At 43.3% G+C, this 16499-nt stretch overlaps 1 protein-coding gene across 5 annotated transcripts in view; it reads right to left on the reverse strand.

Moving 5' to 3' along the window:
• The window catches only part of LOC148386927 (glypican-5-like), a 74764-nt gene extending 62332 nt beyond the window's left edge, over positions 1–12432 (reverse strand). Inside the window, exons 1-3 of one of the 5 annotated variants that reach the window (XM_088396403.1) lie at positions 11266–11427; positions 10761–10928; positions 1935–2096 (exon numbers count right to left, since the gene is read on the reverse strand). In XM_088396403.1, coding sequence (XP_088252529.1) covers positions 1935–2094 — 160 coding nt within the window. In that variant the 5' untranslated portion in view covers positions 2095–2096; positions 10761–10928; positions 11266–11427. Of the gene's footprint in view, positions 1–1934; positions 2097–10760; positions 11430–12402 lie in introns of those variants that run through there. The other 4 variants (XM_088396402.1, XM_088396400.1, XM_088396404.1 and 1 more) reach the window with 4 other exon arrangements.
• Between the last annotated feature and the right edge of the window lie 4067 nt (positions 12433–16499).

Genomic DNA, 16499 nt, shown 5'->3' on the forward strand with positions numbered 1-16499 from the left:
CATGATGGCAACTCTAAGCCTGGCCAGCTCAAATTTTGCACTGCGGTTGACACCTTCCTTCCTTCCTTCCTTCCTTCCTTCCTTCCTTCCTTCCTTCCTTCCTTCCTTCCTTCCTTCCTTCCTTCCTTCCCTCCCTCCCTCCATCATCACAACACGACCGTCAACTTATTTCTTCTCCTGAAAAGTGGATTAGAAAGGCATGTTTGTTTACATGAAGGGGCTGAGAGGAGATAGCCTGGGCGTATCTATGTGTGCGCTTCAAGAAAGTTGAAAAGGATAAAAAAGCATGTGGTTATTGTTATAGTGGATTTTAAAGGGGGGTGTAACATAAAGAGATGGAACCACCTGGGAAGCTTTTGTGGTGAGCTGATATCAGGATTCTTGGTTTTGTGTGTGGTTGAGAAACGTGAAACTTTCTTTCATATGCTATCTGAATGGGAAGAAAGTCCCTGAGCATTTATAAATGTGGTATGTGTTTGTAGAGTCATGACATGACAACTCCCACTCATGACAAAGCACAGTAGGGCCTTTCGCACTGTCCAAACAAGGCTAGGCCAATACAAACATACACACGCTGACATGCGCAACATTTTTCATCTAACGGGCACTTTCTTCAATCCACTTCAGTGAGCATGAGAACAACAGACATTGCATTGATTTCAAACTGTGGTTAAAAAACCCACAACACAAAACAAAACTTTGCCAATGGAAAATATCATGGAAACACAATATGCATAAAAGATGAGTTGTGACTAAATGAGCGAAGATGTACTTTATATCAGTATATTTACTTTCAAATGAACTTTTGCTTCAAGTGACTGCAGTCTGGAGGATATCTTCCCAGGAATACACAATTGCAAAAAAAGTGATGCATTGTTATGGCTAAACGAATTAAGAAGTGACTAGCTTGCTAGCAGTTTTAACAAGTCCCCCTTTTAAGAGGAAAGACGCAACAATGGAGCTTCGAGGCAGGTGGCCTTTACGAGCATTTTGACAAACTTTTGCAAAGAACTCTGTCCTTACGATCTAGACTTTGACATGAACTGATGGACACCCTAAAAATTGTTCAAGCATACGTATGATTGTTAATTGGTGTGCTACGTTCCACTCGAAGCAGACACACAGACAGCACAGAGACTGACTGTCCTTAGAAGGCTTTGCGAGTGGACCGAGCACCTGTGATGTCATCGCTTTCATATGTATACCCACCCCACCGTATCTGCTACTATCCCATTGTTATTTTTCCATCTTAGCCTATGCGGGCCACGCGGAGCTACTCCATCTTCATTCGGCCAGACGAGCTCAAACGTGAGGTAAGACGTGAAGGAGCTTAATGATGATGAAAAGGGCAAATACCAGAAACACTTTGCTGCTTGGAACTGAGGAGAGGCCCAACTGCAGCAGCACTGCGTGACCTCTGAGAGAACACGTTTGACTGCACCGTAATCCCAACAAAATGAAAAGCTTTCATTTCCATGACAGCAATGTTACTTCTGATAAATTCCCTTTGGCTTTTTTCAGATTTGAGAGTAAGATCAGTGGCGTCCGCTTATTCATTATGGGCTAAAACATGGCCTATGTCTACACAGCTTATTGTCTTGGAGTAATTGTAAGCTTCCGACAATGCTCTAACTATAAGATGCAGAAAACACCAAAAAACATTGCATGCATCACTCAGACAATGTGGGAGAGCTTTTGGTGAGGAAATGTTCCAATTTAGATGCCGCTGCTTTAGCATTGTGGTCAGCTGAGCCCTGGAGCATTTGAGTCGAATGTCAATCAAGCAGCAGAAGCAAGAACAGAATGTGCTGGATAAACCAAACATGTACTTCAAAATCAAGTCCATTTAAATCCATCCAAGAACACACACACACACACACACACACACACACACACACACACACACACATCTGATTTGTAGTCTTTGTCCTTACCCTGGAAGGCATCCGAATGGCCAGCAATCAGGTGCTTCAGCTCGTAACTGTACAAGTAAATGTTGTGGAGGGTTTCCCGCTTCACTGCAAACTGGTAGCTTTCCTCCATCTTGCGGGTGCAGCAAGAAGGACCCTGGTGCTTGCAGACCAAGAGATCCATCTCTAGGAGAGAAAGGCAGAAGATCTTGGGGTTACAATCGACAAGACTGGAAGATCCACAGATTGGCACAAGCCGAAAGAAAAAAGGGGCACTTGCATTGTCTCTAAAACTTGGTTACATTGGCAAGGCTAGAGTTTCGAGTCGACGCTATAATGCAATAATAATAGGTTTGAAAAAGAGCCGCTGATACTTGCCACGGCTAATAATAAACCTCTAGGAGCAGAAGTCCAAATCCTACGTAGTCCCGTCGCTTCCGAGGGGACTACAGATTGATGTACCGTATTTTCCGGACTATAAGTCGCTCCGGAGTATAAATCGCACCAGCCATAAAATGCCCCAAAAAGTGAAAAAAACATATATAAGTCGCTCCGGAGTATAAGTCGCATTTTGGGGGGCAATTTATTCGACAAAATCCCACACCAAAAACAGTCATGAACGAGCAACAACAGGCTAAACGATAGCAACAACAGGCTAAACGATAGGTATGCTAACGTGACAAACACAAAGAGCTGAGAACGGGCCTGATGTAACATATAGAGTGATTAAGGACAACTATTACATGAATAACATGTTTATAAAACCATCGGTGTCGCTCCAATTCATTAAATCCATCGATCATTCGATACGATAGCAACAGGCTAAACGATAGGTATGCTAAGGTGACAAACACAAATGAGGAGCTGAGAACGGGCCTGACGTAACATATAGAGTGATTTAGGACAACCATTACATAAATAACATGTTTATAAAACCATCGGTGTCACTCAAATTCATTAAATCCATCGATCGTTCTTTGTCAACAATGGCTGCGAGCGGCTGAGGGCGCTTGCACTTCAAAATATTTCACAGGCTCATATAACGATAGCTAAACTATATTTCAAATAACTATAATATAAGCAATAATATTATCAAACCATCCGTGCACTTTAAATCCATTAAATCCATCGATCGTTCTTTGTCAACAATGGCTGCGCGCGGCTGAGGGCGCTTGCACTTCAAAATATTCCACAGGCTCATATAACGATAGATAAACTATATTTCAAATAACTATAATATAAGCAATAATATTATCAAACCATCTGTGCACTTTAAATCCATTAAATCCATCGATCAAATTTCTCGTCCTTTGTCAACATCGCCACGCGTGCGCCCTAACGTCAGCCTCGTCTTTATTCCACAGATCTAGTATATAACTATATTGTAGCGTTAACAAAGTACAAGGATAGACGTGGGTTTGGTAAACGGCTCTTTATTCCACAAAACAAACTTCCAAGCGTGTGGCGGCGTGGACTTCCAGAGCTCCATGGCAGAGGACCGGGCGTGCGTAATGGCCATGTCCGAGCCCCATGCACCGTTCGCGGACAGCCACTCGGCCGAGCGCCGGCCCCCGACTCAGTAGAGTAGGACCGGGCGTGCGTAAAAGCCATAATAGTTTTTCAAACCTTCTATGTCACTCCAAATCCTTAACTCCTTTAAACTCTTTGTCCTCCGTGTCACTTAGAAATGATCACCGCTAATGATGCCGGTAGTCCTTGCGTGGGTCGCGCCGCACGGTGCCACTGACGTCACTTGAAATAGTAATCAATTGGTACATCACGGTTCTCCAAACTTTCTTTCTGCTGCTCGATTACTGTTTTCAGCTGCATATTTTACAACTTGAAGTTCGTAACTTGCAAAATATGACTTTCTTTTTGGTGCCATTTTTCTTAAGCCCACCCAGTTGATGAGTCACGGCCAACAGTGAAATTTAAAGCGCCCTCATCCAGTTTCGTCTGAAAATATATTTTTTTTTCAGATGTAGTTTTTTTGTTTTGTTTATTTGGTTGTTTTATCAAAGACTAAGTCTGCTTTATTGTCGATTTTTTTTTTCATATACCAAGACACACAAAGAGATTGAAATTACGTTCCCACTATCCCTTGGTGAGATAGTACACATATGCATACAAGCAACACAAAAAAAAACCAAGAAGGCATAAACAATGAATAAATAAGAGTGTTGAATAAATGATAAATAAACAAATAATAATAAATAATAATAATAAATATAAGAGGAGCAAACAGACAGTGGACTTGGATATGGTGCTTTAAAGTGTTAATTGCTTTATTTGATGTTTTCTCTATTTTTTATGTTTTGAATATGTTCAAGATAAAGATATAAAAGTGTGTTAAGTGATCAGCTATATTAAAAATAACATGGGAAGTGGTCAACTATACTTTTAAGTGATGTCTTAATGATCAAGTAAAAATTTGTGGAAAAAAAAACATATATAAGTCGCTCCTGAGTATAAGTCGCCCCCCCACCCAAACTATGAAAAAAAAACGCGATTTATAGTCCGGAAATTACGGTATACCTCATGATTGTGCAGAGTGGGGCCCGACTGAGTATGTGCGTGTTTGTATCGTGGCCCGAGTATGCACGCAGATAAACAGCCCATAACTCTGCTGGGAGACACACCATGGGAGGGTGGGTGAGAAAGTAGACCAAGTATTCAACTACATTTCCTGCTACATTTATTTTCCCCGCTGAATATATAAATATCTTCATGTGTTGTTGTTGTTGTCGTTAAGTGCAATTTGCCATTGGACCAAAACAAGCCTTGCGTGCCTTTTACAAAGAGGCAAAGCGTAATCATGGTTTGACACAAGCCAGACGTTGCCCGTTATAGCATCATTGGCAACGACCACATGAAGGCAATGACCTAACGATGATCCAATAAACAGCTCAATCAGACTATTACATCAGCTGAAAACGAGGCCACCCTGTCCCGCCCCTTCCCGTCCTGTCCCGCCAGCGTCACCTGCTTCGCATCATCATAGCCATGACATCATTTCAAGTGCTCACAATGAGCCGGGTGGGTCTATTCAAACAGTCTTTACCCGCTTGTTTCCCTGCCCGATCCCGTATGCACTTGGAGAGCCTTGTCATGCGGTAGCCTGATATGATAACGAAAGGGGGGGGCTGGAAGGCAGGTGTTGTAACCAGAGCCTAAAGTATGGCCTTAGGACAGACCGCAAGAGCAGCGCCTCAGGGACCAAATCCCTCCATGAAACACAATAGGGTTGCATTCTCAATCCCTCTTTCCCTTTCTGCCCCCTCGCTTCCATTTGCCTGGCATATCCTGGCGAGGCCCAATGGGTGTCTCTTAATGACTTGACGAGGCTCCATTTGTTCCCATCTAAGAACCGGACGAGTGAACCCTGGCTCTTCTACTCCAACTCATTAGCTCATCCCATTCTAAATGTTGCAAAGCGCATCTTGGCCATGCCGTTATGTCAACTCTGGGTTGTTACAATCAATATGTTGTGACACATTGCGATATCTTTGTAAGCAAGTCCTGACTGACTGCCAAGCCGCCGCTACAAGGCAATGAATGCACAAATACCATTGAAGGCTTCTTTAGCTACATGCCCATAGTGAGCTCATCGTGCTCTCATTTTCCTCGGTGTTAGCGTATTATCTCTCTGATATGAAATTAATATGGGGGGGACTCTCAGTAATCCAGGCCGACCTCGCCGTCCCGGGCGACTCGTCGGATGGAGTAAGTGATATGCAGAAAGCCTTTTGGCTCTTAAAGCCACCGCAGCGCTCGGGGATGGTCTGACTGTGTCACAAATATACGACGTACATACCTGCCTGCTCGCTTTTTTTTGGAACAACCGCCGAATCTTTCGAACGTGTGGAACGGCACTGCAATAAGGTTCGAGAGTCAGTCACGGCACCCTCCAAACTTAGGTCTGATGGCTGTTCAGCTTTGGCAGGAATTCAGCAGCAATTGAGTTGGTCAAATTCAAGAAGCAGATCAGATGTAATTTATCCGGCACTTTGGCAGGGTGAAAGCATCTGATTAAAAGCCTCGCCAATCAACTGACCGTCGGATTAGGTTTCTGCGGCGTCTCCAAATTCAATGGGTTGTCTTGAGATAGCAGGTGAAAAGCTTCACATCGATGTATGCCATATGGCCGTCAGCAAACTGATCCGGTCTCATAACTCTTCTTCAGCTAACGGGTCAAGCAAGGGCAAACAAACGGTTGACATCGACGACTTGATTCAATTTCCCAGAGGGGAGGCTATTTCAACAAATCTACGGACGTAGTATATTTTCCATGCATGGGCATGGTAAAAAAAAAAGAGGATTTACAAAGCGGGCCAAAGCAAATTAAAAACAAAATTCAAATCTGCTTTTAAAAACAATTGTCTGTTCAGTTTCTCCTAAAATGGCACGGAAAATCAGTCGATTTTCCGTGCCATTTTCCTGGTATTTTTTATTTGATTTGATTTTTTCCCTAGACAGATGGAAGCGTAGACTACGGCTTCTTTGTCATTTGTGGCCACTGAATTTATTCTGCCTGGCTAAACTGTTGACACGCTTAAGACTCAAGTCTGAATCCTAATTCCCCTAATCATCCTCAGGTGACAAATACCTCGGGAGTAATTTACCATATTAAAACTACGGCTCAGGGGTCTGGGCTTGTTAGCAACAATCCCTTCAGCGACAGTTCAGTGCACAAGTCACAACTATAATTGCGCCGCTTGCTCACATGCCATGTGCAATACACCGTGTCGCAGTAGCCCCGTGAATACTGCTGAGATGGTGTGTGTGTGGGGGGGTGTTTTCTTTTCTCCAAGCAATTAAAAAATGACACGCGGGCCATCACATCTCTTTAGTATGGTTACGCGCAGATCAAGAGCACGGTCAAGTTTTCCTGACACTGTTATTTTGATATTTTACATCAGAAGAAGAAAAACATTGTAAGAAAACAAGCAATTAAGGGTTCTTCAGTCTCAGGAAACTGCTTCCCCTTTGAACTTGTCTGATCCAGTAAGCATACAGGATACACATGCTTTCACAGATGGGCGGGCCTTCTTGGGCTGGACCGTGCCAAATGCAAACACACCTCAAAGGAGTCTTTGCGGCATACCTACATTTTTTGGACAACCTTAAAAGCAAGCGCTGGTGTTTTGCTATCCGAGACCTGTCAGGGTCTGGCACGCGGCTCCAAAAGCCGTGGCAAAGACAGAGAGCGCTAAGAGGCCAAAGCTGGAGGCCGATAGGCTGACAGATATGGACACCATCGAGTGTTGAAGAATGCCGTTGACCAACAATTGCCAATCAAAAGATTGCCGCGGACTGAAATCCAATAAGGGAGAGAGGGAGGGAGGGAGAGAGAGCCTGACTCAGACAAGGTAATCAGCTTCGGACTGGCGCGGCGCAACGGCGGTAAGGCCGCTGCGACGGACAAAGAACCTCTGAGGCGACGACATCTTGAGCTTTGCTACTTTGCTCACGTCTTTTGAAGGATTCACATGTGGAGAAGGATGTTTCCTCCGTTCCGTGTGTTTGCGCTCCCAGCAAGAAAGGCTGTGTTAAAAGGGGAATCCAAACAGGGAATGGACAGCCAATCAAAGGCCCTGTTGAGCTTAGGGTTAGGCTTGGTCAAAACTTTTGAGGCTCTAACTGGTTAAGGATGTAGCAATAACACACAGCATTTCCGTTCCCTTGCTGTTAATGACGTGGCATGATACAGCGCATTTGCCTTCACCTCGTAACGACTGTAAACGACTAAAAAGACATGTTTGCACATCACGGGATAAGCCCCGTTTGACGAGGGCGTTTGAACGGAACTATAAAAGGAGTCGATGGGGTCTGAGGATGTTACCCAAGAAGCCAACTCCAGCGTCGCAGTCTGAACAGCACTGCTGAGCTTCTGCCTGCCCGCCTGCCCGCCTGCCCGCCTGCCCGCCTGCCTTCCAAAAGATTTTATGAGCTAATCTCACGATGTGGCGTTTGGCTGCGTATCACAGCGCAGAAGTAGCACGCAATGTATCTCTTGAAGAATCTCAGCGTAAGCAATTTACGTCAGCGATCGTCTTTGGTCTCACTGACCGAGGAACAAATTTGAAAAGCAGACAAGAAAATGTTGGGAAAATTCATTTCACAAAACAAACACGGAAAATGTGTACCATGATGAGGAAAAACATGCATGTTCTTTTTTTTTTGCTCATGGGACGTGCATTATTGTAGCCACGTTGACAAATTGATACTGCTATCAGTATTTACAATATCAAATGGTGCCCAATTGACCTTGACCCCATATACGCACGCCTTGCATATCCATTAACAACACAAAATGCACACCCTCGCAGTGCAAATCTGCTTTTTTTTTTTTCCCTTTTTAAACATGACAATTTCCAGTTAGCAGTGTCTGATGTTCCCCGTTGCCGCAACTCCTCCTGGCACGTTTCATGAAAAATGTGTTCACCGCACATGAATGAAACGCAGCACTGTATGCTGACACAAACATCACACTGTGAAAGGAGTTGAAATGTTGCCACTTCAAATTTCGACCGTTGCTTTTGTTGGCATTTGATCTGTAAAAAGCGACGCGCTGTAGCACAACTCTGTATACACAAACACACACAAACACACACAGCAAATGTCCCACTCAAACATCCCCACCGCTGGTAACCACTTTGAAGACATGAGCGCGTCTGACCCAAACAACCTGCTCTAAAGGCGAGTGTCAATAAAAAGCAAAACAAGAAGCCCAAAATGCCCTGTTTGGTCAGCTGTATCGCAGGAGCAGATAAGAGACAAGGCTCAAAACATAAGAAATGCTTCTTTTCAGCTATCACGATGAGGGTCAAGGCTTAGGGTCATTGAGGGTGATTCACATACACACCCATCGTCCCAAAGGTTTTGGGACATGTGATTTTATATGGACTGAAAACATGATTTGGACAAGAACGACAATTACTGATGAAATCAATTGAGGAAAAGGCAGCTGCGTTGAGAGACTGTCACACACTGCCATTTAGCTCACACAAATGTGCTACGAATGCATCTCACCCTGCTTTAGCTTGTCATGCTAAGCTTAATTGCGAGCTCCTTCCGTCCGCTTTCTGTGAGCGCCCAACTACTGCTTGTAAATGAACCGCTTCGCCTCTTGTTGCTCCTGGTGACAACAAACAGCTGAACAAACAAATATCAGATGGTTTGGATGCGCTTTCCGCCGCGGCTATCAATTGCTCCGCTCCAATGTCCAGCTTCATACTCAGAGAGGGTGGGATGCTTGGCCAGCTTCACATCCATATGGCATCTGCACATTTAAAGGGCAAAACTGCTAAGCACCGACAGGAGCGCAAAGCTGCTAGCTATGGACCCACGTCAATGGAACCGATGTTAGGAGGTCTGACGATGTTAAGTGACAGAAAAACTAGTTGAACCCTCTCAAAATGGATTTGGAGTTGATCATCGTCCAAAAACTCTTCTCTTTGGGCGAAAGAGGAAAAACACATACCACAATGTGCAAAGACAATCCGACAAAGGAAACCAAAAAGCCGGGATTTTTTTTTTTTTTTTCAGATGCACAGTCAGACCCTAACTCATTTTCTAGATATCATATCCAATACGCAAGAAACAAAAATTCTGAAACTTGTTCTATCGTCACTTATTTGCAATGAGTTACATCACTGTCCTCAAAACCAATGCCACACTTCCCAAAGTACGTATGTCCAAAACATTGACTGTCATGTTTCCAAGCGCAACTTCAAACTGGGAACGTCCCAAATAATACAGTGTTAATTGAGTTTTGAGATGCGAGTCATCATTCAGAATTTTGACTACTGTATGCTTGGCAGTTGTGGTTTTACAAGCAATTGTTATTTGATTTCACCAATGGTGACGCAGCACATATAGATATACTTCTAGGCATATATTCTTTAGCCTCCTTGAAAAATGACGATTATCACAGCATCTTATAGAGTGACATCAGTAGGAGCATTATTCTGTGACTGCATGACTGTTCGACTGCTAAGGCAGGCACAACAGAAACAGCAGCACTGTTAACTGGGATGTAGCATTAAATCATGCACATACTTTTCAGTTCTTTACATTTTATTTCATTTTTAAAACACAAAGTGCAAGTTTTCCTTATTAAAAAGTACGCACTTCATTTATTTATTCATTCATTTGTGGGGGTTCTTCAATGGCATTACCATTGAATTCATATTATTAATATTATTATCATACCATTGAATTATTATCAATATTTCAATGAGGAAATATTGAGACATTGGGGTCGTGGGGTGCTGGAGCCTATTCCAGTTGAGTTTAAGGGTAAGACGGAATACAGCCCAGAATGAAATGGATGAAGAACCAACCATTCACACCATCACTGAGTGGGAATGGGACCCATGCTGCCTGTATACCAAGCAGGAGAATGTACCACTACAACAGATGGCATTTTTCGTGTATTACAAATAAATTGATGAATATGATCTTTTTATTGTAGATATGTACATTTCAGTGTTACAAGATCTTGCACTAATTTCAAATAAAAATAAGTTGAAAATTAGAAGATGGTAGAAATTCAGTTTCTTTTGATTTGATATTTTTAAATATATTTTTGGTATCATGTAAAATAAGTTTATTGAAAATTTGCTGCCTCCTATTTTATTTCACATTGTCAGCACAATAGAATGTTACAGCAAGTCACACCAATGACATTCAATTATTGCATATTTTACAATGAAAAAAGTTTTTTTCGTCAAATAATACTTTTTCCCGCCCAATTCAATAAAAGAGGTTTACTTTAAAAAATAAAAAAAAATAAAAAGCCCCCCAGATCAGCCATGCCACACTGCTGAGGACCGAGAGGTATCTCACCTGTGCCAGGTGTCTCCGGGACTCGATGGAGGGGGCCGACCTGCCTCACCTGGAAGGCGGCCCTCACCTCATGACAGCTGTACGCGCCCACCTCAAGAGCGCTCGACGCAAATAAGAGCGCCAGCAAAATCCCCCAAACTCCGCGGAAGTTCACGCGTGGGCATATTCCTGCACGGGACATTGCCGCATGTCACACCGGACTGGAGAGTCTGCCTGCCTGCCTGCCTGCCTGCCTGCCTGCCTGCCTGCCTGCCTGCCTGCCTGCCTGCCTGCCTGCCTGCCTGCCGGATGGATGATGGATGGATGGATGGATGGATGGATGGATGGATGGATGGATGGATGGATGGATGGATGGATGGATGGATGGATGGATGGATGGATGGATGGATGGAGCTCTGCAGATAGTGCGTGCGCGCGCACGTGTATGTAAGTGTGTGTGTGTGGAGTCCGAAAAGAAGTGACGAGGAGTTTTTAAACATCTGATCCAGACTGATGTTTTGCTCACATTATTGGTCGGGAGAGGTGTGCAGTCTGCGCCGTGACACGGGAGGAGTGCTGCTGGCTCGCTGGCTGGCTGGCTGGCTGGCTGGCTATGTATGTGTCTGTCTGTCTGTCTGTCCACGCCGCACGCACGCCCCGCTCCTCCCCCCTTGTCCTGACCTACCCCAAATAAAACTCACTCAACCCTTTAGTGTGCGTATCATTTCTGCACGTCCGCGTTTTCCAAATCAACTATGTGCTCTTGTTAATATACATCGACCTAAAGACGTCGTCACAGGTCCCAAAACCTTCTGTATGTGTTGGATTACAGTCTTCATTCAAGATGTAGGATACGGCTTTGTTTGTATCGAGTGTGATGACGTCTGGCTGTTCTGAATGATACTTGCTCATGTCCATCAAATTCCAGCAGACAAGGGAGAATTGATTGAGTCTGCTGCCACCTACTGGTAAAACGGTTCACTTGCACCTTAGTACAAATTGTAAAGTTTGTGCAGAACGTTTCATTTATAATCCAGCCAAATCTTTGGTCACCAGGGCGCAATAGAATGCAGACACACAAATACGCATGGACAAATGCTCAGTAAGCATGCAAAAATGGTTGTCGTGGTTTTCTGGGAGGATAAATACGTGTATGCCAGTGTGTTTTGTTTCTATTGTCCGTCTACAGGTGCTGCTCCACCATTCCTTTTCACATATCAATTGATTAAATTGTTGTAAAACCACAATATTGTTGTGCTCGCCCTTCTAAGGGATTTGGATCGTGAATGCGCTAAACAGCAGACTTGAGTTTTTTGAGTACAAATGTATTATTTTCCAACTGTTGATTTGAAACAACCCATGTTCGGGTAAAAATTGGACCGAACCAAAAACAATCAATTGGGTTGAGTTTTGTGCAAAACAAGCCAGTTGGGTGAACTTGACAACTTCATCGGTCGCTCCAATTTTCAAACCCAGCAGTTGTACTGGCGTTTGTACTGGTTATGGTTACTGGTCCAGTGACTTTTGACAGCTGAATTAGAGGATAAAATTGTTACTCAGTGTGTAAAATCTGCAGATTTTCTAGTGTCCAGAATGAACCGTGGTGGCCCAGCCCAAATCGTTCAGAAAAGCTCCAAAATGCATGCTCAAAACGCATGCTTACCTGGCAGGACACACTTCCGCATTTTTTCATTTCCGTTCATTGGGCGCAGGCACACCTTCACAATAAATAGCTGTTCCATTTGTCGTTGGTATTCGCCACCAGAGGGAGACAAAGCCCAGGATGACAATACTACTTCAACGCCTCATCGCTTTCTATCAGTAATACGTGCTTTGAGTAGGCTACTATAGAAAAGCGCGATATGAAATCCAATGCATTTATTATTATTATTATTATTATTATTATTATTATTATTATTATTATTATTATTATTATTATTATTATTATTATTATGAAGGAAGGGAAGTAGGTGGGTAAGTGGGTATAACAAGGTGGCGGATATCATGATCAGTTTCAGAAAGCAGTCACTGTTAGCACTAAACTTTCAGGTTCTCTGTTAGACAGCAAAAAGAAGGGGGGAAAGGTCAGAAAATGTGAACACCTGAATTTTGGCACTTTGTTACCCAGATGTCCTTCCTATTTAATTCTTACAGGTAGGCCAATTGAAAGTAGATATATTTTTCTTTAACTATAGATATTTCAAATGTATCCTTTTCTACTGTAAATACAAAATAGAAAAGAATAAAATAGTGTTTATGATACAAGATCAAAAGTATTTTGACATCAGCTTCAGTCATGGTGGGGGTTCTTTTCTTGTGTTGTCTCGTATTTGCTCTCATGTCTTCATATACTGCATGACCTGCCTTTAGCCTATCAGTTGTGGCCATCTAAATGGGGGATTGAAGGGATTTACATAGGGTTAAAGCCTCAAGATTGAAGCCTTCCGCTGACTGTTGGAGAGATTACGCTTTCCAGTCTCCCATTTTCACCTCTGCGTCTCGGATCAGGGGCGGTGGTCAGAGGCATGCCTCATCTTGATGGAAGCACTGATGGTTTAGTGTCAAGAAGCGTGATTAACTTGAACATTAACCCTCGCTGTGCAGATGGAGGATCAAATACTCGAGGAAAACACTTGCTTGTGACTGGAAAGACACCACTCATTGACCCATGTGCAGTTGGAAATGGTCCGCTCTGGAAAGCACTGCTGAAGGTGTTTCCTGTCAAGGCTCATTAACAACAAGTGTTATTGAGTTCATGTTGAAGAAATAAAACCTTCATCGCTGTGGGCAAGGCTTTTAGATTGTTTTATAGAAAGTGTGTATAGAAATTGTTTTATAGGCGGCCAGGCCAGGCCAGGTCAGGCCAGGCCAGCAGGCCAGGCCACCCTCGAAACAAATACTTCTTTTTTGTGTTTTGACATGCTAGCAAATGGTAATGTCTCAAATTTTGCATCATTGCATGCCGGAAGTCATATTTGAGCATTCTAAAGATGACTTGCAAGCAGATATGAAATTTGGATTTTGAGATGCGAGTCATCATTCAGAATTTTGACTACTGTATGCTTGGCAGTTGTGGTTTTACAAGCAATTGTTATTTGATTTCACCAATGGTGACGCAGCACATATAGATATACTTCTAGGCATATATTCTTTAGCCTCCTTGAAAAATGACGATTATCACAGCATCTTATAGAGTGACATCAGTAGGAGCATTATTCTGTGACTGCATGACTGTTCGACTGCTAAGGCAGGCACAACAGAAACAGCAGCACTGTTAACTGGGATGTAGCATTAAATCATGCACATACTTTTCAGTTCTTTACATTTTATTTCATTTTTAAAACACAAAGTGCAAGTTTTCCTTATTAAAAAGTACGCACTTCATTTATTTATTCATTCATTTGTGGGGGTTCTTCAATGGCATTACCATTGAATTCATATTATTAATATTATTATCATACCATTGAATTATTATCAATATTTCAATGAGGAAATATTGAGACATTGGGGTCGTGGGGTGCTGGAGCCTATTCCAGTTGAGTTTAAGGGTAAGACGGAATACAGCCCAGAATGAAATGGATGAAGAACCAACCATTCACACCATCACTGAGTGGGAATGGGACCCATGCTGCCTGTATACCAAGCAGGAGAATGTACCACTACAACAGATGGCATTTTTCGTGTATTACAAATAAATTGATGAATATGATCTTTTTATTGTAGATATGTACATTTCAGTGTTACAAGATCTTGCACTAATTTCAAATAAAAATAAGTTGAAAATTAGAAGATGGTAGAAATTCAGTTTCTTTTGATTTGATATTTTTAAATATATTTTTGGTATCATGTAAAATAAGTTTATTGAAAATTTGCTGCCTCCTATTTTATTTCACATTGTCAGCACAATAGAATGTTACAGCAAGTCACACCAATGACATTCAATTATTGCATATTTTACAATGAAAAAAGTTTTTTTCGTCAAATAATACTTTTTCCCGCCCAATTCAATAAAAGAGGTTTACTTTAAAAAATAAAAAAAAATAAAAAGCCCCCCAGATCAGCCATGCCACACTGCTGAGGACCGAGAGGTATCTCACCTGTGCCAGGTGTCTCCGGGACTCGATGGAGGGGGCCGACCTGCCTCACCTGGAAGGCGGCCCTCACCTCATGACAGCTGTACGCGCCCACCTCAAGAGCGCTCGACGCAAATAAGAGCGCCAGCAAAATCCCCCAAACTCCGCGGAAGTTCACGCGTGGGCATATTCCTGCACGGGACATTGCCGCATGTCACACCGGACTGGAGAGTCTGCCTGCCTGCCTGCCTGCCTGCCTGCCTGCCTGCCTGCCTGCCTGCCTGCCTGCCTGCCTGCCTGCCTGCCTGCCTGCCTGCCTGCCTGCCTGCCTGCCGGATGGATGATGGATGGATGGATGGATGGATGGATGGATGGATGGATGGATGGATGGATGGATGGATGGATGGATGGATGGATGGATGGATGGATGGATGGAGCTCTGCAGATAGTGCGTGCGCGCGCACGTGTATGTAAGTGTGTGTGTGTGGAGTCCGAAAAGAAGTGACGAGGAGTTTTTAAACATCTGATCCAGACTGATGTTTTGCTCACATTATTGGTCGGGAGAGGTGTGCAGTCTGCGCCGTGACACGGGAGGAGTGCTGCTGGCTCGCTGGCTGGCTGGCTGGCTGGCTGGCTATGTATGTGTCTGTCTGTCTGTCTGTCCACGCCGCACGCACGCCCCGCTCCTCCCCCCTTGTCCTGACCTACCCCAAATAAAACTCACTCAACCCTTTAGTGTGCGTATCATTTCTGCACGTCCGCGTTTTCCAAATCAACTATGTGCTCTTGTTAATATACATCGACCTAAAGACGTCGTCACAGGTCCCAAAACCTTCTGTATGTGTTGGATTACAGTCTTCATTCAAGATGTAGGATACGGCTTTGTTTGTATCGAGTGTGATGACGTCTGGCTGTTCTGAATGATACTTGCTCATGTCCATCAAATTCCAGCAGACAAGGGAGAATTGATTGAGTCTGCTGCCACCTACTGGTAAAACGGTTCACTTGCACCTTAGTACAAATTGTAAAGTTTGTGCAGAACGTTTCATTTATAATCCAGCCAAATCTTTGGTCACCAGGGCGCAATAGAATGCAGACACACAAATACGCATGGACAAATGCTCAGTAAGCATGCAAAAATGGTTGTCGTGGTTTTCTGGGAGGATAAATACGTGTATGCCAGTGTGTTTTGTTTCTATTGTCCGTCTACAGGTGCTGCTCCACCATTCCTTTTCACATATCAATTGATTAAATTGTTGTAAAACCACAATATTGTTGTGCTCGCCCTTCTAAGGGATTTGGATCGTGAATGCGCTAAACAGCAGACTTGAGTTTTTTGAGTACAAATGTATTATTTTCCAACTGTTGATTTGAAACAACCCATGTTCGGGTAAAAATTGGACCGAACCAAAAACAATCAATTGGGTTGAGTTTTGTGCAAAACAAGCCAGTTGGGTGAACTTGACAACTTCATCGGTCGCTCCAATTTTCAAACCCAGCAGTTGTACTGGCGTTTGTACTGGTTATGGTTACTGGTCCAGTGACTTTTGACAGCTGAATTAGAGGATAAAATTGTTACTCAGTGTGTAAAATCTGCAGATTTTCTAGTGTCCAGAATGAACCGTGGTGGCCCAGCCCAAATCGTTCAGAAAAGCTCCAAAATGCATGCTCAAAACGCATGCTTACC

This window comes from Syngnathus floridae, chromosome 14 (genome assembly GCF_059516105.1).
Source record: "Syngnathus floridae isolate MCC-2025c chromosome 14, RoL_Sflo_1.0, whole genome shotgun sequence".
Taxonomy (NCBI): Eukaryota; Metazoa; Chordata; class Actinopteri; order Syngnathiformes; family Syngnathidae; genus Syngnathus; species Syngnathus floridae.